General features: G+C 63.4%; 1 protein-coding gene across 2 annotated transcripts in view; it reads right to left on the bottom strand.

Moving 5' to 3' along the window:
* Window positions 1–27,039, bottom strand: part of BCR (BCR, RhoGEF and GTPase activating protein) — an 86,496-nt gene that overhangs the window by 8,593 nt on the left and 50,864 nt on the right. For both annotated transcript variants that reach the window (XM_027566143.1, XM_027566144.1), the window contains exons 5-16: window positions 24,549–24,656; window positions 21,446–21,506; window positions 20,200–20,252; window positions 18,296–18,436; window positions 15,349–15,470; window positions 14,305–14,473; window positions 13,137–13,256; window positions 12,286–12,361; window positions 10,993–11,097; window positions 10,320–10,394; window positions 8,419–8,516; window positions 6,809–6,943 (exon numbers count right to left, since the gene is read on the bottom strand). In XM_027566143.1, the coding sequence (XP_027421944.1) occupies window positions 6,809–6,943; window positions 8,419–8,516; window positions 10,320–10,394; window positions 10,993–11,097; window positions 12,286–12,361; window positions 13,137–13,256; window positions 14,305–14,473; window positions 15,349–15,470; window positions 18,296–18,436; window positions 20,200–20,252; window positions 21,446–21,506; window positions 24,549–24,656 (1,263 nt within the window). The remainder of the gene's footprint in view (window positions 1–6,808; window positions 6,944–8,418; window positions 8,517–10,319; window positions 10,395–10,992; window positions 11,098–12,285; window positions 12,362–13,136; window positions 13,257–14,304; window positions 14,474–15,348; window positions 15,471–18,295; window positions 18,437–20,199; window positions 20,253–21,445; window positions 21,507–24,548; window positions 24,657–27,039) is intronic.

Below are 27,039 nucleotides of genomic sequence, written 5' to 3'. Positions count from 1 at the left end.
TCCACCGAGGCCGCCCGGCTGCGGCCCGCCAGGCCAGGGTGGAGGTGCCGCAGGAGGGTCTGCAGGGCAGCCATGCCCGGCGTCTCCCGCATCCTGGGCCCTGCTGCCCGAGGGGCTGGCGGCAAGGCAGCGGCGCGGTGGGTGGGACAGCGGCCGGGCAGCAGCATTGGGCTGGAGTGTGCCAGGCTCCGGCCCCGCAGCCTTTTGACCCGGTTCTCAGGAAGCCCCGCCCCCGCAGGCTTGCCCAGTCCCATCGCGCGGGTTCTCCGTTTTGTTTGCGTGGGAAAAACACCCCCACGGGCGGCCCGTTGGTTACGGGAATCCCGATGCGTCACACTTTCCCTCCAGAGCCCAGAAAAGCCACGCTTCCTTCTCAAGTGGCCGGTTTCCTGCCGGGCAGTTTGGAGACGCTGAGTAACCCGTGTCTGCCCGGCCAGCCCTCCGCACGGCTGGACGGGCCCCCCGCTCCTAGGTCCTGCGAGAGCCACAGCCGCGACCGCATCCATCCCTGCCGGGGCCGGGCTCGGGTGGGAGAACGCCCACAGCCCCCAGAACTGGCCGCTTGGCCCAGGGACCGGGGGCTCAGCGCCGCCGTCCACCCCTCCACCTGCCTGCCCTCCGCCCCGGGGGTGGGGGGGGGGACAGTCCACAGGCTGGCCCGGCTCCAACAAACAGAGCGGGCGGAAGCCACGTGAGGACGCCCCCCGCGGCCGGGCTCCGTCCACAGACAGCGCTCGCGGCGGACGTGCTCCCGCCTGGGCTATTTACAGTACAGGGAGGTAAACAAGCGGGGAGCCCGGGCTGGGAACGGAGCGCTCGGGGAGGACCAGGAAAGGGCCAGCGCCTTCAGGAAAGCCCAGGGCGCGTGGGGTCCCGGGAGGAATGCGCCAGCCGCTCAGGACAACGGGGCCGGGCAGGCGGGGTGCCTCCCCAGGGAACAAGGGTGGGTGGCAGGCCTGGTGGACGGCTGCCCCCAGCGCTGCCTGGAAGGCCGAGGCAGCCTGGCGGTCAGGGATGGACGGCCTGACGGACACTCTCAGAGCATTCTCTTGTTCACCTCCCCGGGCAGCGGCAGGACCAAGACAGGGCAAGTGGCTCCCTCCTCACCCGCCTTCTTGGAGACTGCGGCTTCCTCCGGGATGTGCTCAGCACCCAGGACGGGCCAGCAGGGCCTCCCCGGCCCTCCGGACCGAGCCCCACATGTCTCACCCTGTAACCTGCTCCCAGGAGTGGTCCCAAGAGGGGACCAGAGATGCCCCCGCCCCCCATAAGGGGACACGGCCCTCCAGCCTCTGTCTATCTAGTGCATTCCTGGAGCTCTGACCTCTGTGTCCTTAACTCCTTCCTGCCCTCCCCCGACCCCAACCACGCTCCAGCATCACCCCAAGACCCAGAGGACAGCTATGATCAAAAAAAAGACAGGGGACCTCCCTGGGCGGTACCATGGTTGAGAATCCGCCAGGCAAGGTAGGGGATGCGGGTTCGAGCCCTGGTTTGGGAACTAAGCCCTCAAGCCACACCTAGGGAGTCCACGTGCGGCGATGCAAGAGCCTGCATGACGTGGTGGGGACCCCAAGTGCCACCGCAAAGACCCGAAGCACCCCAATAAATAAGAAGCAAACAGTAACGGGCTTGTCGAGGATGCTGAGAAACAGGAGCCCTCGGGCACCTCCACGGGGACGTGAACTGCTGCAGCTGCTTGGGAAGAGCAGGTCAACAGCTCAGAGCGCCAACCTTGGCGGCAACCCAGCGACTCCCCCCCGGCTCTCCACACAGGAAGGAGGAAGCCGTCTGTTATCATGCCGACCATGCCATACTCGGACGGCGCTCACCGTCACGGCCACGAATGGGAAGCGGCCCAGGTGCCCCCCAACTGGAGAACAGACAGAGGAGCTAAACGTGCCGTGTGGACACATGCGTGAGGCAGGGCCCAGCCAAAAAAGGGAGTGTGGTGAACGCACCATGAGCGCGTGACCCTCAGAAACCTTTTGCTAAGTGGGGGAAGCCAGTCACGGAAACCGCGTCACAGAGCGCGTGTGTTTACACAGAACATGCAGTGTGAGCAATCGTTGAGTCAATACGTCGTGTGCGCCTCTTCGCGAGCCCATGGACTGTAGCCCGCCAGGCTCTCTGTCCGTGGGATTCTCCGGACAAGAATGCTGCAGTGGGTTGCCATGCCCTCCTCCAGGGCATCTCCCCTCCCCAGGGATCGAACCTGCATGTCCTGCACTGCAGGTTGGTTCTTTAGACTGAGCACATCCATACACAAAAAGCACATCAGCCTGGGCCCGGGCGTGGGAACAGGGAAACCGCTTTGAGAGGACAGAAATATTCTCAAACGCGATTGTTGTTAACGGTCGTAAAACACTGTAAATTACTAAGATCACTGATTATCTCCCTGGTGGCTCAGACAGTAAAGAATCTGCCGGCAATGCAGGAGACCTGGGTTTGATCCCTGGTTCGGGAAGCCTGGCAGGCTACAGTCCAAGGGTCCCCAAAGAGCCGGACACGACTGAGTGAGTAACACTCTCACTTTTCACTGGCTGCTTCTCTACTTGAAAGGGAAGCGGTGGATGTCAGTCAGTGAAGAAAAGATGCAGAGTCCCCCACGGGACCGCAACTGGACCAAGGAGGGCCCGGGCCTCGCCGCACCGCTCCTCGCGGCGGCAGAGGCTCTGGGAAGCTGAGTCCCCGAGGGGCTCTGTGGCTCCACACCACTTCTACAGCCTAAAACCGGCCTCAAACGGTTAACAACCATCTGCACCCCTCACGTTCATGGGGCCGGAGACCCCGCGGACCTGCCCACTCCAAGGGGCTGTCACCGTTGACGCCCTGAGACACGTTCGCACCTCATCCATCTCTGACCACCCCCCAGCACCCCCCGACTTCCCAGCACCCATGTGGCCCTGGCACGTGAATGACCATGGGGAACAGATCGTGGCCAGCCCTGAGATAACCCTGATGGCAGGTGGGCCTGGGGACTCTGTGGCATTTATCTGATGCCCACTGCCCATCTTCCTCCTGCCCAATGCGTCTCCAGGGCTCCCACCCGCACTCTGGCTGGCTGGGGTTAGAGGAGAATGCAAGTGCCCCAAGGACCGAATGACAGCAATGTAAAGTCACCCTCTGAGCAGAAGAGACGGACACTGCACACAGAGGCGAGAGAAGGAAAACGGAAGGAAGGGATTCGCGACGCCTCGAGGCTCCACCTTCCCTGGGCTCTGCCGACCCTGCGACGCCCCCTGCTCCCAGGCCAGTGGTTCCTGAACCCAAGGCTCCCCAACACAGTCCGGGGGATCGGGTGGATCCAGAACCCTGACCTGGGGGGCGAGGACCCAGCTCCCCGGACGACTGTGACGCCTCCGGGCCTGACAGCGTGTTCGGTTTCCGCCCCTGGCCCCTTGGGGCCCGCTGACCTGGGCTGGCTCCAGGTTCTCCCCGCACCCCCCTCGGACACTGCGGGGTGCTGTGCCCGCCCTCTGCTCATGGGAAGGGCTCTGCACTCAGCTTCTGAGTTGAGGTGTGTGTGACGGAGGGGGAGAGGACTCGGGGGGTGGGGGTGTGTGGTGTAGCCACCCCTCCCCACAGCAGGACAGGCAGGGCCACCTGCCCCTCGCACGTGGCCGGGCTGGGAGACCACCTGGAATTGCTGGGAAAGCCCCCATTTAGGCAGGCTGGGCCCGGGAGTCACCAACAGCCTCCCTGAGGTGCCCCCCACAGAGATACGCGTCCACGGGGGAGGGGGGCGGCTGGCTGGGGTCCCGGGCTGTCGTCAGCATGACCGGCCTCCCCTGAGTGCCTTCCTTCCTCCTGCTGAGGATCCAGACTCGTAAACAAGCCCGGCCGCCCCCAGCCTGAGTCACAGACCCCCTCCCGCCCCTCCCGGACGTCCCCGGGACTGATGACAGCTCTGAGTCACCCCAGGTCCCAGGAGGGAGTGGGGCTGGGGGACCCGAGTCTGCAGGCCCCTCTGACCTGCTTTCCAGCTGCAGACAAGCCCTCGTTTTCTGTGCTCCGCCATTCGCACTTTCACAAGCTGAAGGTTTGGGGCAACGCTGCGTTGTCAGACGCTGGTTGGCACTTCTCAGGAATGAAGTCTTGTTTTTTTCACTAAGGCACCTACACTGCTTTTTCCAGGCGTGATGCTATTGCACACTCTGACCTCAGTACAGTGTCGACACACCCTTTACACGCACTGGGAAACCGGAAACCTCACGTGACCTGCTTCCCTGCGGCACCTCTGAGGTATGCCTGCAGGTCTTGTCCCCAAGAGATGGGTTTTAGCAAGAACCCTGCTAAGACAGAGTTGGACGTGACTGAGCGACTGAACTGAACCGCTAAGTCAGTGAAGCAAAAATCCCCTGCCCTGGGGACTTCCCTGGCGGTCCGCTGGTTGAGAGTCCGCCCCGCCGTGCCACGGGTCGTGGGTTCAGACCCTGGTCGGAGAACTAGGATCCCCAAGGGCCACAACACAAAGTCCCGGCCCTGAATGAGAGCTCTTCTGTGCCGCAACTAAGGCCCCACGCAGCCAAATAAACAGAGGGTAAAAATTTAAGAAAAAATTTAAAAAAAAAAAAAAAAACAAACAACCCACTGTCAATATTTAACCATCCTCAACCTGTGACCACGCTGGTCGTCCCCGCCTTCCTGGTGACGTCCGAATGACCCGGGCCTGTCTTCAGCAAGAATCCCACTAGAACAGCGCAGCCAGAAACCCCCTCAGTCCCGCTGTTATCTGACTACCACCGCTCTCTCCTGGTGGTTCAGACGGTAAAGAATCTGCCCCCACGCGGAGACCCCGGTTCGATCTCTCTTTCCAGAGAGAGCCTGACTCCATAAAGGAGGAAGACGACTGTTCCCTTTCCTGTCTGAGACCCCCGGTTACCCAGCAGCAGTGCTCGGAGGCCGCGGTTCAGATCCCGCCACCCCCGGGACCCCAGTCCCGCAGGAGGACGCAGAGGAACCAAAGTCGAGAAAAGGAATCGGGCGCCCAGCCTGCCAGCTCACCATGGGCTGGGCAAGGTGTAGGCAGAGCCTGGGTGTGGGGGCGGACGCCGGGGCAGGGGTACAAAGGAGGCCAGCGGTCCTCGAGCGCGGAGGCGATGACGGAGGCCCCGAGCGATGACCAGCGCGAGGCAGCTGCCTGAACACCGCCGCGCTCAGAGGCGTCCGGCTCGGGATGCCCACGGAACAGCCCTGCCTGGGCAATGCCCTGTCGTCCATCAAGGCCACCGAGGCAGCCTCCTGCCAGGGCGGGAGACACAGGTTCAATCCCTGGTCCGAGAAGACCCCGCTTGCTGTGGAGGAGCGTGTTTCGTGCTAGCTGCTCACGACCACCGAGCTTGTGTTCCAGTGCCCGGGGGGCTGCAGCCGCTGAAGCCCCCGCGAGAGTCCGCGCTGCTCCAAGACGAGAGGAGCTGCGGCGGCGGGGAGTCCGTGCCCTGCAGCCACCGTAGCCCCTGCTCACTGCAACCAGAGAGGAGCCCGAGCTGAGACGGAGACCCAGTGAAGCAAACGATATGTACGTATATATAATAATAACAAATTAAATAAATGTTTTTTAAGTAACCACTTAGAAGAAAACAAAAACGGGATGGTCAGCAGTGAGGTTGGAATCCCTGGGATTCCACGCAGAGTCACAGCCACCCTGGGCTGCCCCTGCCCGAGGAGCACCCAGCCCCAGGCGCCGTCAGCTTCCTGTCCTTGGGTCTCGGCTCAGCGCAGCCAGGACTGTCCGCGCCAACCCCCCACCTCCCCCAGAGCCCTTGCCCTGTGGTGCCAGTCCCAAGGCACAGGGGTCCCTGGAGGCCACAAGCTGGCCAGTTCCCTAAGCAGCTTCTCAGGCACCGTGCCCCTCCCAGGAAGCCAGCCAGACAGCCGTGGCAGGGACGGAGCCCCCTGCCAGGCGAGGACTCCCCAGGGTCGCAGCGAGACGAGGAACTCGCGGAGTGTGAGTCACCTTCTCTGCCTGGAGGTTTTCACTTCCTGCACCGGGGAAGGGAGCCCTGTCCTCCCACGGCTACCTGGCACGTCCAGCCACTCCCCCAGGAGGCCTCATGGCGGGGGGCTTCCCAAGGCACTGGGGGAGCAGTCAGGGCCCACCTCCAGGGCGGGGCAGGCAGGAGCCCCCTTAGCTGGGTCCAGTCAGCTGCCCCGTAAGGAAAGAGGGTGCTGGGGCTTCCTTCTGGGGTGCAGAGCCGTGCAGGTGAGGCTGTGAGAAGGACAAGGCGGGTGGTTCTGCAAGAGCTGGGGGGCACGTCCTGTCCTTGGAAGGCTGAGGGCCCAGAGGGCTTGGACCTGGGGACCCCTCCCCAGTCCTCTGTGAGACTTCCTCCTGACCCACCAGGGGCTCCTCTGCCAGCTCCGGGGGGCCGGCGGGGGGACTGGCGCCCGCCCACAGAGGGAGGCGGCTGCAGGCCTGGAAGTGGGGTCTACACGCCAAAGAGGGGGCGCCAGGCGGGGAGACTCAGAGTCTCAGGTTTTTCCAATTAGAGGTGGCTCCTGACTGCCAAGGGCAACCCTGCAGGGCGCCACCTCAGGCTCTCCAGAGGCCAGGGTGGCACAAGGCCTCCTGGAAAAACAGGTAGAGCTGCAATTCCTTCGGGGACAAGACGCTGAGTGACAGACAGGCTGGGGCGGAAAGGGACCCACGACGGCGCCAGCCCAGGTCTCCCATGCCGACGATTCAGAGCCGGGACTGCCTCACTGTGTCCCCCACCCCCCGCCTTGGTGTCTCCGGGCGTCAAACAGGAAGAGCACAGAGCACCCGGAGGCGGGGAGCCCACGGGGAGTGGAGGGGCCACCTCACCTGTGCCTGGCCCTTGCCCACGATCCGGTCCGTGCTCTCCCCACCGTCCTCCTTGGCGAGCCTGGTCTTGTGGTAACACTTCTCGTAACACAGGATCCTCAGGGTCTGCGAGCCTTCCAGCTCGATCTCAAACTCCTGCGCCCCGAGAGAGGAGGAAAGCCCCCAGGTTACTGGGCAGGCCCCGCGGAGGGGCGGCCAGCGCTGCTGGCCAAAGGGGCCTCTGAACAGCAGCCCCTTCCCGCACAGACAGCTCCCCTGAGGCCCCGCGGCGAGACCCTCCCCACTGTCGCCCCACAGTGCAGACCCTCAGCAGCCGCTGCCCCGTGAACATCACACCACCGGCTAGTCTGGGAGCTTCCGGAAGCTCTGGGCGCCTCTCATGCCTAACCCAAGCTCCGGGAGCCGGCATCTCGCACAGGGTGGTCCCCGAACCACCTGCAGCAGAGGCCCCGGGGCGGGGTGTGGGAGTGGGGGGGTGGCTGGTTACAAACGCAGACCCGCTGTGGGCTCTGGGGGCCCACTGACCACGACCAGCGCCCTCCAGGTGGGTTGACACCTGGGGGCCAGGGTCGGCGGGCAGGGCAGCGCTCTGTCCTTTGCGCTCAGCTTTGCTGAGCTGCTCCGAGGACAGTCTATTTGAAGGGAAAAAATAAACATCGACCCAGGGAGGCGACCCAGGCGAGGCGAAAGAGGGACCCGGGAGGAGGGCTCTCCTGCAGGCTCTCGGCGTGTCTGCCGTGGGTGCGTGGGGCCTGCTTCCTCCTCCGTCATCCCCACGGCACCTCAGGAACTCCAGTGCTTCCCAGCAGGGTTTCACCGGCATGGGTTCTTGGTGGGGAGACGGGGGTCGGGGGTTGGGAGAGCAGGTATTTCTGAGTCTGAATTGGGGGGAGGAACGGTGCGTGTGCCGGGAACCTGCGAGGACCTAGACAGCCCACACGTGCAGCCAGGGTGGTGGGCCGCCCAGAAGCCCCTCAGCCCAAGCTCGGTCTCTGCAGCCCCTCGGTGGTGTCCAGAGCCCGGCATGCGCTGCCTCTGCAGGGTCACGCCCTCCTGCATGGGTCCGCCTGGCTCCGACACCCCCTGCCCCACCCCGGACAGCCCTGGCGCCCGGTGTTCTAACGACCAGGCAGGTCCGCCGGCTCCCCAGGCCCGCGCTCTGAGGGCGGCGTGTGGCACGTCTAATGATCACAGAGACCAGGGTCCTCTCCAGCCCAGCGAGGCAACCCCCACCCCAGGAGCAGAGCTCCGGCTTCCGGGCCTCGAGTGTCACGGCGCCCAAGGCTCATTCCAATTTCCAAGCAAAAACACCATGGAAACCTTCCAGATAAACACTCGGCAATAATAGGGGCCTTAATGCTAAGAAGCCCTTCGAAGCTCTTTTTCCAGATGCTCTGCCAGCAAAACAAGTGTCTCCGTCACTGGCGGTGGGGGGAGGAGGGGTGTGTGTGTGCAGGCGAATTCTCAGGAACACGGAGATAAAATCTCCTGGCCCGCCTGCTCCCCCGGGAGATTCCGGGAACGGCTGTTGGCACAGAGGCCGGCAGGGAAGCCCTCAGGGTCACAGCCCGTGGACGGAGCACCTCGTTTGCCGGGAAGTGGGGCCTCACCTCGTTCCAATTGGGCTCGGCTGTATCCCTGTAGACGCGCGTCTTGGCTTTATTTACAAAGTAGCCGAAGGAATCCACCTCCAGGGTGCAGTACAGACCTAGGGGGCACACGGAGAGCGGGACTGACCACATGGCCCTTTGTCAGCCCTCTCTCTCAGAAAAGCAGGTGTTATTTTCTAAATCATAAAGAAAAAAAGTGTCTTGGGTTTTTTTGGTAGCGCTCTGACGCCTGCGGGATCTTGGGACCCCAACCCAGGATGGAAGCGGTGCCCCACATGCCCTGCAGTGGAAGCGCGAGACCACCTGGAGAGTTCTCGGTTTTCTTTCTAAAACAAGACACCAAAACGGTGCCATCAAGACAGCCTCACGTCACACGGGTGCAGCCAGAAGCCCGCACCCGTCACGACACTCGCTCCCCTGCTCACGGACAGCAGCTCGGCGCTGGGAGGGAAGTGGGGTAGGGCCGTGGACGGGGGCTCGGTTCATTGGGGTATTAATGAAGTTCTCCAGGCAAGAGTACTGGAGTGGATAGCCCTTCCCTTCTCCAGCAGATCTTTCCTGACCCAGGGATGGAACCTGGGTCTCCTGCATCGCAGGCAGATTCTTTACTGTCTGAGCCCCAGAGAAGCCCTATTAATAAAGTTACTATAGGGCAAAGCGAAAATGTGTATTTGAGTAAGTATTCAGGCTTATTCAAATCTAGTTATAGTTTTAACTTATCCACCAGAAGTTGTGTTGCTTCCTTTAACGAATGGCTCTACTGAGGTATGAACGACTGTACCTTCACACTCACCCACTGTGAGCGTCCAGTGGGTGCTCTTGGGTGAGTTGACGGAGTTCTGCAGGCGTCACCGCCTTCAGTTTTAGTGCACTTCCGTCACTCCTAAAAAGACCTCTTCCCATTTTTCCCATTCAACCACAAATCTATAAATCTGCTTTTTCCGTCTATCCAAATCTTTTGTTCATTTTTAAAAGGCTGGGCTGTCTCAGGCATCGCACTGTAAGCCTTCTCGATAGATCCTGGATACAAAGCCCCGATCGTATCCACCCGGCCTGGAAACAGCTTCTCTTCTGGGGCTCGTCAGGCACGTCTGGTTCGGTTTTGTAGTGACGGTGGCACGGTCAGAAGGGTGCCTGCCCCGCGTCCTCCTCCACGGGGCCCTAAGAGCTCGGGGGTCAGGCTGGCAGGCGAGTGTGTGCCGAGCCTGCGCCGCAGCGTGACCAACCCTCACCGCTCCCGAGTGGCTGGGACAGATGGCCCCGAGGGGAGGGATTAAAAGGGTACCCCTTTGGCACATCAGAGCAGCAAAATCTCCCCGGCACCAGGGTCAGGGTGCCAGCCCTCAGCCTCCTGGAGACCTGGGCTGCATTGTGTTGATGTTCAAGTCGCTCAGTCGTGTCCAACTCTTTGCAACCCCATGGACTACAGCACACCAGGCCTCCCTGTCCATCACCGACTCCCAGAGTTCACTCAAGCTCATGTCCACTGAGTCGGTGATGCCATCCAACCACCTCATCCTCTGTCATCCCCTTCTCCTCCTGCCCTCAATCTTTCCCAGCATCAGAGTCTTTTCCAATGAGTCAGCTCTTCGCATCAGGTGGCCAAAGTACTGGAGTTTCAGCTTCAGCATCAGTCCTTCCGAGGAACACTCAGGACTGATTTCCTTGTCTGTAGCAAAACCTGACCTCTACAATTGCACAACCTGCCTGCAGGGGGCAGCTCCCAGCTCCCAGAGTCTGAAGAGCCAGAAGCAGGCAGAGGCAAGGTCCACCCTGGAAAGCAACCCCACTCCCAGCGGGCGTGAGCGAGCACCACACCTCCGGGCGGTCAGCCACCTCCCGGGTCCCCGCGCCCTCCGGCTCAGGGTCCGGCCACCTTACTCCCCACACCAGCCACCTACTTGAACTCTGCTTAAAGCCGCTGGCAGAGTGGACGATGACATTCAGGAACCCGTAGAGCCCAGGAGATTCGTCATCTGTGCAAGAGACCAGAGAGGTGAGCGCCCGTCCTCCTGGGAGGGGCAGGCAGGAGCTGGGCTCTGCTTCAGGGACCCTCTCGGGGCTGGGGGGGGGGCACCGCGTGACTGTCACTTGCTTAGCGGGGGACCAGGCGACAACGTGAGCAGAAACACATCTACTGTGGCCTCCACTCGGCCTTAGGATCGAGTGCTACGTTCACAACGTGGGCAAACCAGGGGCGGAGACGAGACGTGACGGGCTCTCAGGACAGGAGAGGGGCTGGGGAGCACGTCACGTGGATGAGGCGCAGTGTGCAGAGCACGCTCTTGTGTGCAAGCGCGTGTGCACGAGTGTAAGAGTGAACGCAGGTGCGGCACGACCACACGTGGGGGGATGGGGAGCAGGGCCAGACCAGAGCACAGAGGGTCTGGGGAGCCGCTCGGGACTCAGGACCAAGTCTCCGGTCCCCTGGGTCACCCCAGCTTGTCCCGTCCACTCCAGGGAGAAGCCGACAGGAGCACACACAAGCCCAGGCATGGAGGTCCCCGGCCCCAGGGCAGCCCCAACTGCAGTAAGGAACGGCGGCCTGGAGGGTGCGGGGTGGGGGCGGCCCACCTTCCTTGTTGATGGTCAGCGGGATGCTGTGGACGGTCTGCAGTTTGACACACGAGTTCGTCAGCATCTGCAACTCCACGGATGTCAGCGAGAAGCTCTTGAAACCTGAGATGGGGCACAGGGGTGCCAGCCAGTGAGTCCACCCGGCTCCTCAGAACCCCGGGACCCCCTGGAGCATTTTTTCCAGCTACCCTCACAGCGGGCCCTCAGCACACCCCGGTGAGGAGGCCCACAGCGTCCAGGTGCTCCCAGGGAGGAGCCGCTAAGGGATGGGGAGGCGTGGCCCGGGGGGCGTGGAGGGAATCTTAGCAAGATGCTCACACAGGGTCGCCTGCCACCTCGGCTTGGCCGTATGGCGGTCATGAGGGGCGACCCGGGGCAGCTTCCTGTGGGGTCTCCCCAGACACCCAGTGCAGCTCTATCCGCTGCGCCCCCATCTCTCCACCAGGTGGGGGAACAGAGCTCACTTCTGAGCAGAGGACAGACGCTGTAAGTGGTCTGGACCTCTGGTTATAACTGGACACCCGTGATGGGAACATGGGCCGGGTCCAGGCACCAGCTGTCAGAGCCGCCAGGAGCACCCCGTCCCCAGAGACGGTGCCCTGCGGGGGACAAGGCAGAGGCATGTGGAGCCCCCCGCCTACCCGGGATGCGGGGCTCAGCCTGGCTGCCCCTGCAAGAGGCACAGGCGGGAAGTTCTCAGCAAGAACGGCTCGGGAGTCCCGAGTCACGGGGTGGGGGGCGGCGGGAAGCAGAGGAGGGAAGCAGGCGGCCGCAGCCCCAGGTCGGGGGCAAGGCCTGCCCTCCAGCCCTGAAGGCAGCCAGGCAGCACGGGACAGCTGTAAGCTGAGCAGAAGAGACCCGCTAATACGCAGGGAAGCGCCCAGAGAAGGGCCTGTCCTGGCTCGGGCTGGGCGCCCTGGCCCGACAGCAGTCAAGCACAGGGGAGCAGGGCCAGCAGGGTGTGGCCGCCCAGCTGGCATCTGCGGGGTGGGGGGCAGGCGAGGCGGGGGTGGGGGAGCCCCAGGGGCAGGCAGGGTTCACGGGGGGAGGTCAGAGGGCAGGCTGGCGGTGGGCAGTCACGGAGGGCACGGGGTCCTTTCAGGACAGACCCTCCTCAACCATCTCATGCGTCAGGGCTCCAAGGCACACCTCACTTGGATGAGTCCCACAGCCCAGCCCGCTGGGAAAAAACGAGGTCAGAGACCACAGTGCCAAAGTCCTGAACCCACACCTGGAGCCCACAGCCCGGGCCGCGTCTGGAGCCCCCACCCCGGCCCGGGGGCCACTCACATTTCTTCTGCTGCTCCCGGATGTTCTCTCTCCACTCGGCCCGCTCGTAGTCGGAGGAGATGAGGAACGTGTAACTCTGGGGGCAGGGAGAGAGCACACCCCAGTTATCGCCACCCCGCTGACCGGGCACCCAGGGACCGGGCTCCGTCCCGGCCATCACGTGCAGCCGGCAGCGAACCCGCTCGGGGCGCCCACAGCCCCGCGCTGCAGGCGTCAGAGCTGGGGGGTAGTGGGTGCACTTGCAGCCCTGCTCCTGCACGCCCTGCCCACCTGGGTCAGGGCGACGCATCGCAGCACAGGGCCACCGGGTCCCCAGGATGGATGTGCCGAGGGGAGGGCTGATGCCCACCAGCCCGGGCCCTGACGCGGAGGCAGCGGCCCCCGCAGAGCCCCTGGGCAGGCGCGTGATGCCCACAGAGAAAAGCCCTCAGGGTAGAAGTGAAGCGTCCCCTCAGGCCCACGGGCTCCCAGACTGCATCCTTGCACTGAGAGCCTGTGAGCCCCCAACGCTATGGAGACGCCCCTGGAGCCCCCGCCATCTCCCAGCTGTGGGGGTCCGTGTGCCAGGCCACACAAGCTTCTGGGGCCGAAGAGGGACCACAGGCAACCGGAGGGGTGGGGCGTGGGTGTGGCTGGCGAGTCGGGCGTGGTCTGTGGGTGGGGCGTGGCCTACAGGGTGTGATCGGCAGGTAGGGCTGAGACTGGCGGGTAGGGGCTTGGCCTGTGGGCGTGACCGGTAGTGGGGGGGCGCGGCCTGTGGGCGTGACCTGGCTGTCATATGGGCGTGGCCTGTGGGCAGGGCGCGGCCTGTGAGGGGCATGGTCCGCAGAGTGTGGCCGGTGGTCACTCACCTTCCCGTTGCGGCTGTGCACGCGGAAGGCCATATTCGGGGACATGAGGAGCAGCAGCGACTCCTGCTCCGAGAGCTTCTTCCTCAGCCTCTCGATGGCCTTGCTGCCCTTGTTTGCTCTCTGTGGGGAGAGGATGCGGCCACGTGTCCACCCCGACCCAGCGCCGTGCGCTCCTGCTCAGCCTGCCCGCGGGCCTGGACCCTCGGTCCGCAGAGGACAGAAGCCCGTGGACAGGGCCTCGGCCGCACTGTCCAGGCCGGGCCCGGGCTGCCAGACGTGCTCAGTGCATGCTCCTTGAGGGTTACAGGCCTTCCCCTCACGGACCTCCCTTCTGTCACTTTGCCCAAACTTAGGACAACATCCAGGGGCCCGTCGTGATCCTGAGGGCCCCTCCCTGCTCCCGGGTCTGCACATTTTGACGTCACGTCTCCTGGGAGTGAGGGGCCTGTGCAGGGCGAGACGTGTCCCCAGGACCTGGCAGGGAAAACCCTCTCTTCTCCCAGCCGTGCACCGCCCTCCTGAAGCCTCCGTCCCAGGGGCACAGCCTGGATACGCGCAGCAATGGACGGGGCTCGACACCCTTGGGACACTCTGCCCTGGCCAGACAAACAGACAACCCAGAGTTCACGCCAGCCCGGAGCTCCGGGGACCCCCCATCCCCTGGGGTTTGTGGTGCAGCAGGGCGGGCAGGGGCGGGCTGCGAAGGACGCCTGTCCCGCTGCACCCACCGCAGCAGCTGGTGTCCCTGGACATCAACCTTCTGGGGACCCACCCCGTCCTTGGCTGCCACACAGTACCTGTAGACCGACCCTACAGGTTGGGGGCTCGCCCTCGCTGTTCCTTCAGAACACTGCTCCTCTCCAGAAACAACCAGGGGTCTGCCGGGTACAGGTCAGACCCTCTGGAGGGGCCGTATCCCGCACCTGGGACTCGCTCCCCATCGGGGCAGGTGTAACAGGGACAGTGGAGCGACCGCCCCCCGCCCCCTACCCGATCCTGGACGGCTCCACGTCTGATGGGATGCCTGGTGCTCTGAATGCTCTCGGGGCCCCAGCAGGTCCCAGAGACCCGCAGTGGGTCAGAGGCCCAGCAGAACTCGCCCGCTGGGAGGTGCTGCTGCCCCTGGAGCTGCAGAGCCAGCCTAGTGCCCACCCCCCGCCCCACGCACCTTCTCTCTCTGGATGTCACTCTTGATCTGGGAGATCTTGACCTTCATGGCATCCAGCTCCTCGTCCAGCACCAGAGGGATGCTGGGTGCAGCCTCCGACTCGTCCACCGTCTGGAAGCTGAGGTCCGTGAGCGGGATGTACCACTTGCAGTCGTACTGCTGGGCTTTGCTGGATGTGGGGCGGGGGCGGGGGGGTGCACGTTAACAGGCTGCCCACCTTCCTCCGCTTAAGTCACTGTTTCCAGTCTGGGAGCCCTGAGGTCACGGCCATGACGTCTACCTGATCTTCAAACCCTGCCCGTGGTCCCCGAGACAGGTGGACACTGGCGACCGGGCCCCGGTGCCCCTGTGCTGGGGCACTGCTCGCGTGGGACCCAGGCCCAGGGTCTGCCACGCCTCATCCACTGTATCCTGACGCGGTAGACCTTCCAGGCCCCCAGTGACAGTCAGGACAGGACTGCAGACGCCCCCAGGGCTGCAGTTTGAGGGGCTGCAAATCCACCCAGTATAAGCCCCCTCTCGACAGACAAGACAGGGAAGGTGAAGCTCTCTTCTGATTGAACCCACCCAGCACGGCGACAGCAGGGGGGCTGAAGAGCCCAGCTGAGTGACTGGTCTCTTCCCCCGTTGCTGCCCCTGCACAGGCCACTGCGTTCTCGGCCATCAGCTGGTGATGTCTGCCAAGGGCCGGGGCGGGGCAGGCACCATGCATGCCCCACCTACAGCAGACCCTGCACCCCCAGACCTCTCTGGGTCACGACCTGACAGCCCCCCTGAGGTCACAGTCAGGCTCCCCTGTTCCTGTTAAGAGTCAACAGCCCAGTCACTCACGCTGACCCAGGACATCTGCTAATGACGACCTCTGACCATGAGCCTGGCACCGCGTTCCAGGTGGAAACAGACTGTAGCTTAACGACAGTGGCCTGGCCCACAGGGGGATGACCTCTGCAAGCTGACTGGCAAGAACACCCAGTTTCCTTCTGTAGAAACCGCCCCGGGTGCCCTGGACCCTCCGCCGGGCCAGGGGGCCACACGGTCACTCACCCCCCGCTCTGCTTCTTGAGCTTGGTGCAGAGCAGCAGGTCTGTGAAGAGGAAGACGTGCCGCAGCTTGCGGGCCCCCTCCACCAGCTCCACCATGAAGCTGTCCTTGAGCAGCTGCCGGTGCTGTGGGCAGGGCGAGAGGGGCGTGGTCAGGGCGAGAGGGGCGTGGTCAGGGAGGGCGAGAGGGGCGTGGTCAGGGCGAGAGGGCGTGGTCAGGGCGAGAGGGGCGTGGTCAGGGCGAGGGGGGCGTGGTCAGGGCGAGGGGGCGTGGGCAGGGCAGGGGTCGGGGCCTCCGACCCCCACCTCCACCCCCCAGCGCCCCCTCCGCCTGCAAACACCTCAAACCCCTTGCCCTCTGTCCATTAAAGTCCCCAAGCGCCCGGGGCACACGGCCTATGGGGGAGGATGCGTGGACAGGGTCTCGGCCGCCGGCGTAGAGGCCGGAGGGCACGGCGCAGCCCGGGGGTTGGAGAGCCTGTCTGAGCAAGGGCGGCCCGGGCCTCCCTCCCCAGGACAGCCCTGGACACCCGGGCGGGAGGCAGGCCAGAAGAGGGGACAATCTCGTGTGGGGGACCAGCAAGAAGGGCCCGTTGCTGAGGGCGGACAGCCGCCTGGTGAGTGGGGTGGGGCAGGGCCGGGAGGACTCAGAGAGGGGGGCGGTCACGCTCAAGGCCAGGCCCGGATTTGCGGGCATCAGAAGGCCAGGCAGGGGTCCCCCAATTGGGACCCTGCATTCCAGTCCTTCTCAGGTCACAGCCCGCTGATGGACAGAAGCCCACACAGGGGTCACGTGTCTAATGCAGGCCCCGAGCCCCAAGGAGGCCTTGAACAGCAGGCAGACTCGAGGCACCGGTGCCCCGGCAAGCCCTGCGCCTCTGCCCCGGCGGCTTCCCTGAAACAGAGGGGCGGGTGTCCCTAGCTCGCACAGGTCCAGGGCGTGGGGTGGTAGGTCGGTCGCCAGCCGACAACCAGCGGCCACCACCTCGTCACCTGGACCAAGGCTGTGCCGTGCGGAGGACAGGCGGAGAGGCTGCCCCACCACACCCTGGGGGAGGGTCCTTGTGCCCATTTTACAGACAGGGAGCTCCGCCACCCACCCCCGCCAGTGCAGAAAGCAAGCAGGGACTCAGGGCTCTGTGCCCAGGAGGAGAGGGACCCTGCTCACCCAGCCTCAGGGAAGGCCCCTCAGAAAGCACAACGCCTCCCCCCAAGTCTGCAATGGCTGGGGCGGGTGTGGGGCGGTGCAGAGTGTCAGGCCCGCTCATCATGCAGAACTCCAGAGCCGCCTCACCACAGCCCCCCAGCAGGTCCGGGCACCCGTACCCTAGATTCTTCTTGGGGAGGCTGTGCCTCTCTGAACCCCCTGCCAACGCTCAGCCAGAGCCCCCCCAGAAGCGAGTGCAGCCTGGGCTGGCCCCCCCCCCCCCAACACCCATGTCACCATCACATTCGGGTGGGCTCACAGCAGCCCGCCAGGCCCTGGCACAGAGCGCGGATGGTTCACACGGGCACTGCCCATGCCGACCGCACCATATGTGCAAGGGCGGGAGGGCTGCCTGCGAGCCAAGCCACGACATGGGGTCACCGCCCTCCGCCCACCTGTGCCCCCGGGGGGTGTGGGGGTATGGGCATCTGACGGCCGGGTGTGTGCAGGTCCCAGATGCTGAAGTCCTCGAGGGACAAACGGGGCGATGTCCCCTCGGCAGGGACTCGGCAGAAGGTTCTCCAGCCCAGGAGGCAAGACCGGGGGACCTTCTGTGAGTTGGAGGGGGACCCGAACGGGCTCAGCTACTGGACGTCGCCAGCAGAGGGCGCCCAACCTCTAGCTCAGAGGCGGACCGTCCCCCAGCCGTGGTCCCCGCGGAAGGAGGCCGTGACTGGAGACCCAGGAACAAGGGCCAGACTGCCGGCTGCAGGCGACACCTGACCAAAGGCAGCTGCTTCCAGTGATCGAAGGAGCAGGAAGGCTCATCTCCTCGGGGATGCCCGCTGCAGCGGGAGGCACGGCACAGACTCGACGTACCCTGAAGCCGCTTCCCAGGAGGGGAGACAGCCATGGCAAGGCTGTCTTGGCGGAAGCAACTCTCATGTCTGCTGAGGTCACGTGAACTTGTGACCAGGGAGGCTGGGCACGCATGCACGACTTCCCCCAGAGATTAGGAGCTTCGGGCCGAGAGCCACTTGCTGGCTGCCCCGAGTGCCCGGCGGGTCAGACTGGGCACCACCGAGCCTGGGGGACTCAAAGGAGCAGGAAGGGGAGGAAGCGGCTCCCAGCAGTGGCGACGGTCAGGTTCACCGCCCGGCCCACATGCCCCGTCCCTGCCTGCTCCCACCCCGGCACATGTCCAGCAAAGGGTGCTCACGCTGGACGCCACCCCCTGACTGGCACACCTCTGCCATCTTACTGCAAGCTGCCTGGCACGGGCGGGCCCCTCCCGGGAAGGGTGGAGGCAGCCAGGGCGGCACCTTGCTCCTCTGCGCCACACTCTCGCCTCCAGGGACAACGGAGGGCAAGAGGGGCTCTCGGTGTGGCGGGGGGAGAGGAGGGGAAGGGGAACCCCCCAGAGGACGTCAACCCCGTTCTCAGCTACGAACATACCACGCCCCGCTCCCTTTCTTGCCCGGGAAGTCCTTAAACCCGCTGTCAACCGTCTCATTGTGAAAGAACACCCAGGGGAGCACGGAGCGGTCTCCAGGCAGACAAATGCCGTCTGCCTTCTGGCCCACCTCTGGGACCCCGATCCAGCAGAAGTGTGGGGGGCTCTGGACACAACCCCCGCAGCAAGGCCACCACATCCCTGCAACCCCACCTGGACGCCCCGCCCGCCGGCCGGGGTCCACCCTGCCAGGGTCAAGGGCCCCCAGGGTCAGGCGTCTCTGCTGTGCTGAGCTGCAGGGACACAGTGGGGCCCGGTGTCCCCCGCCGGGGCAGTGGCCACTGCACTCACCTCTCCCTTCTTCACGGTCATGGACTGCCGGCGGGGCGTGATCTCCTCGTTGATGCTGGACAGGAAGTTCTGCGAGATGCGGAGGGCGTCCTGCAGCAGCGGGTGGTCAGGGTGGCTGGGGGGCGTGTGTTTCAGCAAGTCCTGCATCGGGGGAAGGGTCGAGTCAGAGCCGCTGGGTCCATTGGCCGTGCGAGCTGCAGACACGCTGGGGCTGGGTGGTGGGGGGGACCCGGGGCCACCCTTCTGACAGCCGGGGCCGCGTGGTGGAGCACCACCCCTAGGGGAGGTCCCGAGCGGAGCCCACAAGCCAATGCTGTTTGCACGCTGCTGAGAGAGGCTCCACACTGCGGCTCTGGGGCAGGTTTCTGCAGCCAGGGCCAGGAAACTCTGGGTGGGTGGGGGCGGCCCCATGCCCTGCAGGAGACTGGCACCATCACTGGCCTCTGCCCACTCGATGCCAGTGGTGCCCCCTCGTGTGTGGTGGCGTCAAGCGAAACCGCCTCTGGATGTGTTTCGTGTCCACCGAGACCACCCGGGGGGCGCTGGCCTGTGTGAGGTCAGCAGAAAGCCCCCAACCTTCCCGACTCCTGCTCTCTTAGATCAGAGCCTGGGAATTCCTCTCCATGGGGGATGCCCATAATCTGAGCTCAAAAGTCAACGGCTCTCTGGTCCAGAGACACAGAACCCTCTTGGCTCCCAAATCCTATGGCAACAAGAGCCTGGGGAGACGAGACAAGTCAGGGGAGACTCCGGCGTGGGGGTCCCAGGCCAGCCCCTCCGCCAGGCCTGAGCTCATCGCTGCCAGGGGGTCAAAGGAAGGGCCTCCAGGGCTCCAGCGCCAGAGCCTGGCAAACGTGTGCAAACCGCCAATCTCAGCTCATCTGCCTCCATCCACGAAGTCTCTGAGACGTAAGACATTACGAAACGAGCAGTGCGTGGGAAACCGCACAGCTCGGAGAAGAACGAGGCAGAGCTGCCTGGGGCGCCACCGGCCTGACGCAGCACACGGGGGCCGACGGCAGGCACGGGACGGCGGGCCCAGCACGTCTCCGAGCGATTAAAATACGTCACGTGTGTCAGCATTAAGGACCCTCCGGTGGTGGGTTCATTGTGGGCAGGGAGCAGGAAAGGAAACGCACACTTTTATAGGCTTCTGCGAGCTGGTCGTTCATTTTTTAAAAAATGCGTGCGTAAGACTTGCTCTAAAGACCTATGGATAGGGTCGCCGGGCAGTAGGGCTGGGGGCCTTCTTTCCTCTGCTTTTGTTTCTCGGTATTAAGATGACCAGGCTGCCCAGGCGGCGCGAGTGTTAAAGAGCCCACCTGCCAACACAGGAGATGTAAGAGACGTGGGTTCGATCCCTGGGTCGGGAAGATCCCCTGGAGGAGGGCACGGCAACCCACTCCAGTATCCTTGCCTGGAGAATCCCACAGACTGAGGAGCCTTGCAGGCTACCGTCCAGAGGGTCGAAAAGAGTTGGACATGACTGAGCACGCACACACTGAATGACGGTCACTTAACAACGTGTGAGTGACTCCCCGCTGTCCTCAGGGGCAGCCCTGCTGGGCGGGCCCCCTCGCGCACTGTCCATCTGGTGGAGGGTGTGGTCCGACCGCAGCCCAGGCGGGCACCTGGCATCCGTGCCCTGCCCCCTCCCTCGGGAGAGCGTCTCCATTCTCGAGCCCCTCCCCACCTGTGCCTGCTCTGATGAGGCACCGGGAGCCCCGGACCACCCCCACCCCAGGAGCCCGGGAAAGGAGAGGCGCCTCATTCCTGCATGCTCAGTACAGCTGCAGGGCAGAAAAGAGGGCAGGTGAGCAGAGCTGACCAACAGCGGCCCCAGCCCCAAGACAGCAGAAGCCAAGAGCCCTGGGGCACAGAGGCCCCGGGCCCCGGGGACTCACGTGCAGGACCAGCGTGCTCCGGGTCACCCGGTCCACGGGCTTGTACAGCAGGGCTGTGGGGAGACAGGCAGGGGATGAGAGGTCGCACGTGCAGGAGGCCGACCGCCCGCCCTGGCTGCAAGGGTGGAGGAGGGGGTGGCCCACAGTCCACATCCCCAGGGCACCCCACCTTCCCTCTGCCTGGGGACCGGAGAGGAACCCGGCGCCTTGGAAGGCTGGGGATGTCACTGTGGGCTTTCGGTCCGTGACGTCAGCGCCGGGTCTGGGGCTGATCCAGGACCCAAGCCTGCGAGGCTGCCTCGGCAGCAAGCACTCAAAGGCGGGGGTCAGGGAGCCAGCCGGCTCCCTGGGAGGATGGGCCGGCGCAGGTCCCTGGGAGGATGGGCTGGCGTGAGTCCCTGTGGGCAGAACAGCCCACTGGTCTCCACGCAGACCCAGGCCTGGCGCTGAGACACAGCTCCCGGTTGAACCGGTGGGTCAGCTCATTTGCTTTCTAGTATTCACGCGTGCAGGCTGTGCCGGCCTTGGCCGAGCGAGCAGCATCTTCAGCTGCCTTACGGGCATTTTTGGACCTCTGGATGCAGCAGCCTGGAGCCCCAGTGGTCGGGCTGCCCCCTCTGCTCCGTGGCCGGCATGGCCCGTTGCGGGCACGGGACTCGCTGTGTTTTCCTGTGTCGGGGGCACCTCTGCCCGTGACCCCCTCGGGCAGCGCAAGCTGTGCACTCACCCCATTTCACAGACGTGGGGGAGACCGGCTTGGAGCGGGGTGGAGCTCTGGCCCGGCTCCTATCACACGTGCTGTGCTCTGTGAGTGAACATCCTCCCGAGACCCTACCAGCCAGGAGTGAGGAGGACCTTCTCATTCCTGAGCCCACTCTACCCAGAGGGAGGAGGGCAAACACCGTCCTGGGGGCCTTGCCGCTCGGCTCTGACCCCTGCCCAGCCACTCGGGACCTGCCCTCTACACGGGTCCTTCTATCCTAAACCCGCTGCGTCATCTGGAAGAAGGGACAATACGGTCCCCCACAAGGTTGCTGGACGACACCATGGCGCTGAGAGGCCCGGGGGGCGTCCCGCGTGATCCCTGGCGGCGGCCACAGGTCCTGCCCACTCCCTGCTCCCTTCCTCGTGACTGGAGGTCTGCAGCAGCGCAGGGGGGCCCAGCTGGGCGCCCTGTCCCCTCGCAGCAGCCACCCCCCACAACTCCCCCAGGGAGCACGCAGGGGCCTCGGCACTGAGAACTCACTTTCCAGAGAGTTCTTGGTCGTCTGGTCCTTGGCCTCCTTGTTGCTCCTGGCTCGCAGGTTCTGCAGAGAGAAGAGCGCGTTTTCATGCGGGGTGAACAGAGCGGCCTTGATGGTGGCAGCGAGCTCACCCCCAGGAACCTCGGGCAGAAACCTCAGCATCCTTTCAGCCACAAACCTCAGGGGTGTGTCTGGGTCACAGCATGAGGGGCGAGGCCGACTTCAGGATCGGAAAGTCTCTTTGTGAGACGCCCTGGAGGCTGAACAGCCCCCCTCCTGCCGGGACGTCCCCAGGCGTTGCTAGGCGTCCCCAGGGGACACAGTCGGCCCTGGCCGAGGCCTCTGGCGCAGAGTGTCTTGCAAACCCAGACCAAAGGCAGCACCTGTCCTGGGAGCGCGGACCGGCTTCCTCGCCTCAGTTAAACAGCGTGCTTGGACGCAGGGGCCGGGGCAAGGGCGGTCAGAGCACTCCGCCTCGGGGCAGTCACCAGCAGGCAGGCTGCCTCCATCCCTCTCCAGACTTTGCAAACGTCCTTGCCCAGGAAGCAAGCACAGCTTTTTTAACGGGTGGGTCATTTTTCAACTTAACTGCGTTCACAGGAGCTGCCGATTCGGTCCGAGGTACCAAGAGAAAGGGAATGAAAGGGCCCTGTGTGCCTGAAATCGTCCCTGAAAAGACGCTGTGGTTAATCCCAGGGCGAGGACTGGGAGCAAGAGAAACCCCAGCTGGAGACTGCGTTCCTAACCTCTCGGGCCACAGGAAACCTCCAGGCGATAAGCCCTGGTGCCCCTCCTGGGCGTTTAGTTCTCTGCAGGGGCTCCTCCATCACCTGTCTCAGCAGCTCCCAGAGGGCAGGGGAGGGGGAGTGGGGAGCGTGCGTGAGAGCTCAAATCTGCAAAATTCAGGTGCTGCTCCGGTGAGCCGGGGCAGCAGCCCACGCTTGGCGCCCCTGGAAGGCACGATGCATGTGGGCCCCTTCATCGTCTGGGAGCTCGGTGGGGGGAGTGGGGGGAGTTTAAGTTTCCTTAAGGAAACTTACAAGTTTGGTTTAACCCCGCAGCTCCCAAACCAACTACAGACCCCAGAAGCCCTTTGCACTTGATTCCCGTTACCTATTTATCAGGGGCTTCCCTGGTGGCTCAGATGGTAAATGCAATGCAAGAGACCTGGGTTTCATCCCTGGGTCGGAAGATCCCCCTGGAGAAGGGAATGGCTACTCGCCTGAGGAATTTCACGGACAGAGGAGCCTGGCGGACTACAATCAATCCACGGGGGTCACAAAGAGTCGGACAGGACTGAGTGACTAACGTTTTCACTTTTCCCCCTTGTCACACCGGTTTATTATCCGGGGAGCTCGGGCTCATGGAACCCAGCGCGGGCAACTCCGGTCTGACCGGACGATGACGAACACGGATTTCTCAGGCTGGTCCCGGGAGAGATGAAGGACCACTGCTCCAGGTCCTTGGAGGTGGAGCTCCCGTCCCCATGGCCGAGCTCTGACCCCCACCCCTGAATGCACCCCTACACCTGTGGCCTGCTCCTTCCGTGTCCCTGTGGCTCATTCCACGTTCCGTGTGGTTCTAGTTTCTCTGGGCCTGTTTTTCTGCTGTTTGTTAGTTATCTGGCTCAGTTGCAGCACACAGATCTTCATTGCGGCGTGTGGGATCTAGTTCCCTGGCCAGGGATCGAACCCTGCATTGGGAGCACAGAGCCTCAGCCACTGGACCCCCAGGGAAGTCCCTCTCTGGGTCTTTTTTGAAACAGGGATGGAGAACCCGAGTGGACACCGCCCGATGGTACAAAACTTCACGGCAGCCTGGCCGCTGGCTGCCCCCGAGCGCAGTCCTGTTTCCCGTGCCCGGGTGGGGCTCGGATCCCCTCCTGCACGTGGTCAGTGGGACCCCGTAAGCCCCGGGTGGTGTCCACCGTCACTTCCTCCTGTTTCTGTAGAAACCTGTCTGGGTGGATGTGAACGCGGCCCCGTTTAAGTGCAGCCGATCTTAAAACGTTACGACTCTTAATTTGTCAAGGTCACCTAGGGACTCAGCGCCCGCACCCCAGCTGTTGGGGGCGTGAGGGCTGCTAGTTTAATGAGTGAACGAGAGAACAGACCCAACGCTCCAGGCCAACTGGGGCAGCTGTGGAGGGCAGCGTGGAGCCAGCCTGCGGTCCTGGGTGCGGGCCGCATCTGCGTGACCAGCACCACCATGTTTCTGGCTTCCGTTTCTCTTCCTAAAGCTGAGTTCTTGGGGCTTCCTTGGGGGTCCACTGGTTAAGACTCCGCGCTACCAATGCAGGGGACACGGGTTCGATCCCTGGTCGGGGAACTAAGATCCCACAAGCAGGCAAAAGGTAAGAAATTGGGAAAAAAAAAAAAAGGCAGCCGAGTTCTCACTCAGAGGTCTTCCCACGCAGAATCCTTGCTTGGCGGAGCAGGCAGGTCAGGGCTCTGAGGAAGATGAACCCCAGGAAGAGGAAGGTATCCCCCCACTGCAGGGAAGAGCAGGATGGGCAGGGCGGGGAGGACCCAGCATGGTCACCAGCAGCCCCTGGTGACTGGTCTCCTGCCTCCGGGGGCTCTTCCAAGGCCCCTCCTTGTACTGAGACTCCAGGGATTGAGGTTTCAGAGCTGCTGGGCTGGTGAGGCTGGCAGCCTGCAGCTTCCCCCGTCGTGGGTGGGCAGCCCACCCCGCGCTGGCTGTAAGCCCCAGAGGAGCGGAGCATGAGGCCCCCACCTGCTCTCCACCTGCAAGATGCAATGTCGGCCTCTGGCTCGGGTGTCAAAACCCTCTGTTCCTGGGGACCTCATAGACAAGCGCAAGACAACATCTGTCCAGGCTGCCCAGACGGACCCCCGAGCCGGGCCCTCGCGGCTGGGAGGGCAGGGAGCGTCCGAGGCTGCTCAGGACTGCAACCCCACCCCGGCTGGGGCTGACAGGGCCCACCCGCAGGCATCCGGAAACAGAGGTTCACGACCAGACCTCGGTGTGCAGTGCGTGTTCTCTGGGGTCACGGCATGCCCACGATCGCCCACGGCGCTCCACCCCGCCGGCCCCACCCAGGGAGGTGGAGGGGCACACCTCTCTGAACAGCATCACGCGTACCTCAGAGATTTCTGCAAACTGAGCATTGGCTTGACAGCACTTCTCGGCTGTTTCCATGGCAACTTCATAGTTGTCCACAAAGGCCCGGTACACACCCAGCTGGCTGGCCTGCGGGGAGGAAGGGAGAGACAGTGGGACGGGTGCCGGGCAGGAGCGGGGCAGGTGGTCTCCGACCCTCAGTGCTGGGCTCCCCTAAGCCCAGGTGCAGCAGCTGGTGCGGGGCTGCAGCGACCTCAGCTCCCCGCTCGCTCACCGCCGCCCACCTGCTTCCCCTACCCACGCGCTGAGCGCACTTCTGCTTCCAATGTGACATGTGGGGAGGTGACTCACAGCCCCAGGCAGGTAGGGGCTCTCTTCCCAGCAACCTCCTCCTCCCACCCTGTTCGTTTAAAACTGGGCCACCAGCAAACGGCTGGTGTTCCAGGATGTCAGTGAACAAAGATGAGCGTCTCCAGCAGGTGGGAGGGGGCGGCCCCTGCTCGTCCCAGCTGCAGACGCCTCGGCGGGACCCATCCCTGGCCCGACGGGCTGCACTGCTGCTGCTGCCGTTCAGTCGCTCAGTTGTGTCCGACTCTTTGCGACCCCATGGACTGCAGCATGCCAGGCCTCCCTGTCCATCACCAACTCCTGGAGTTTGCTCAAACTCATGTCCATTAAGTCGGTGATGCCATCCAACCACCTCATCCTCTGTCGTCCCCTTCTCCTCCCACCTTCAATCTTTCCCAGCATCAGGGTCTTTTCCAATGAGTCAGCTTTTCTCATCAGGTGGCTAGAGTATTTGAGCTTCAGCTTCAGCATCAGTCCTTCCAATGAATATTCAGAGTTAATTTCCTTTAGGATTGACTGGTTTGATCTCCTTGGGTCATAAAGAAGGCTGAGCACCAAAGAATTGATGCTTTCGAACCGTGGTGCTGGAGAAGACTCCTGAGGGTCCCTTGGACTGCAGGGAGATCCAACCAGCAAGGAGGGGCTACACAGCTCTGCTCCTCTACAACCTCTTCAGACATGTGAGAAATGCGCAGTTTAGCTGCCCACGGAGAAGACGGGCTCCCACTGCCCAGTTATGAGCTCCATCCAGACCTGCGACGGGGCTGAGGTGTCACTCGGCACCCTGGCAGGCGGGAAGCCTCCGCTGCCAGCTGCAAAGCAGGGGCGCTGTCCTGCTCTCGGCCAAAGGCGTTAACAGGAGGTCTCCTGCCCCAGCTCTCAGCTGAGTCAAGACTTCCAAGGTCGGGGCAGGTTTGTCTGCGGCCACCACCATCACCAGGGCCTGGGTCACCTCCAGAGGCAGGAGGGAAAGTCCAGCCTGAGCAGGTGAGGGCAGACCCCGTGACCGGCTGGGTGGGTCTCCTCCACTGCAGCCCACCGGGAGCCGGAGGCCCAAGGCTTCTGCTGATCCTGGCGTTTGCTCTGCATCGAACCTAAATTTTATTTCTACGTGCATTTGCATTTGTATTGAATTTTAGGTTTCTTCAGATGGCAAGGCCAGATGCCCTCCGCACTGATCTTCTGACCCCGCTCCCTGTGGGGGTTGCACCGAGGGTCTGGGGGCACGTGAGAAAAACAGCAGCTGGAGGAGGCCCCGCTCGGCCCTGGCCACAGCGTTCACCTGGACAAGTCGCCGCGTCCAAGACCCCAGGTCCCCTGTCACACGGTGGGACCCAGAGCCCTTTCTCCCCCGACTGCCCCGCTCACTGAGGGTCTCCCACCCAAACAAAGGCCCTGCTTCAGGCACTGTCACCACCAATCATTCAGACAGTGCGTGTGGCCAGCTAGCAGAGCACACGATAAATAAGTAAAGAAACGCGTAATGACAGGTGGCTGAAGGCAGAGCAGGGGAGAAGAGCAGGGCTACAGTAGATACTGTGGCCGGGGTGACCTCTGGAAGAGGCCACGGCTCAGCCTAGTCCCGAGGGGATGTTACTACTGAAGTGTGTCCCCTTGGAATCCGTAAGTCGAAGTCCTGAGCACGGAGAAAGTGACTGTAGCTGGAGATGGGCCTAAAGAGGTGATGGGGAGAAAATGACGCCGTCACGGGACTTCCCGGGTGGTCCAGTGGTTAAAACTTCACCTTCCAGGGCAGACGGTTCACCCTCTGGTCAGGGAGCCAAGATCCTACGTGCCTCGAGGCCAAAAACCCAAAACATAAAAGCAGGAGTGTAACAAATTCCATAAAGAATGTAAGAACGGTCCACATCAAAAACAATGTTTTAAACACCATGAGGCTGTTCGAATGGGCCTGATCCAATCTGACAAGGGTCTTTAGGCGAAGAAAAGATTAGGACACAGGAACAGCGGGACGACCACGTGAGGACACAGGGAAATAACAGCCATTGACACATCGAGGAGAGGCCGTGGGAGAAACCAGCCCTGCCAGCGCCTGGATCTGACTACCAGCCTCCAGAAATGGGAGGAGATAGACCTCTGTTGTTTGAACCGCCTGGGCGGTAGCAGCCTAAATACATCAACACAGAACCGCTTGTTGGTTACT

The sequence above is a fragment of the Bos indicus x Bos taurus genome, chromosome 17, assembly GCF_003369695.1.
Source record: "Bos indicus x Bos taurus breed Angus x Brahman F1 hybrid chromosome 17, Bos_hybrid_MaternalHap_v2.0, whole genome shotgun sequence".
NCBI lineage: Eukaryota > Metazoa > Chordata > Mammalia > Artiodactyla > Bovidae > Bos > Bos indicus x Bos taurus.
This window is presented reverse-complemented; position numbering and strand designations above follow the sequence as displayed.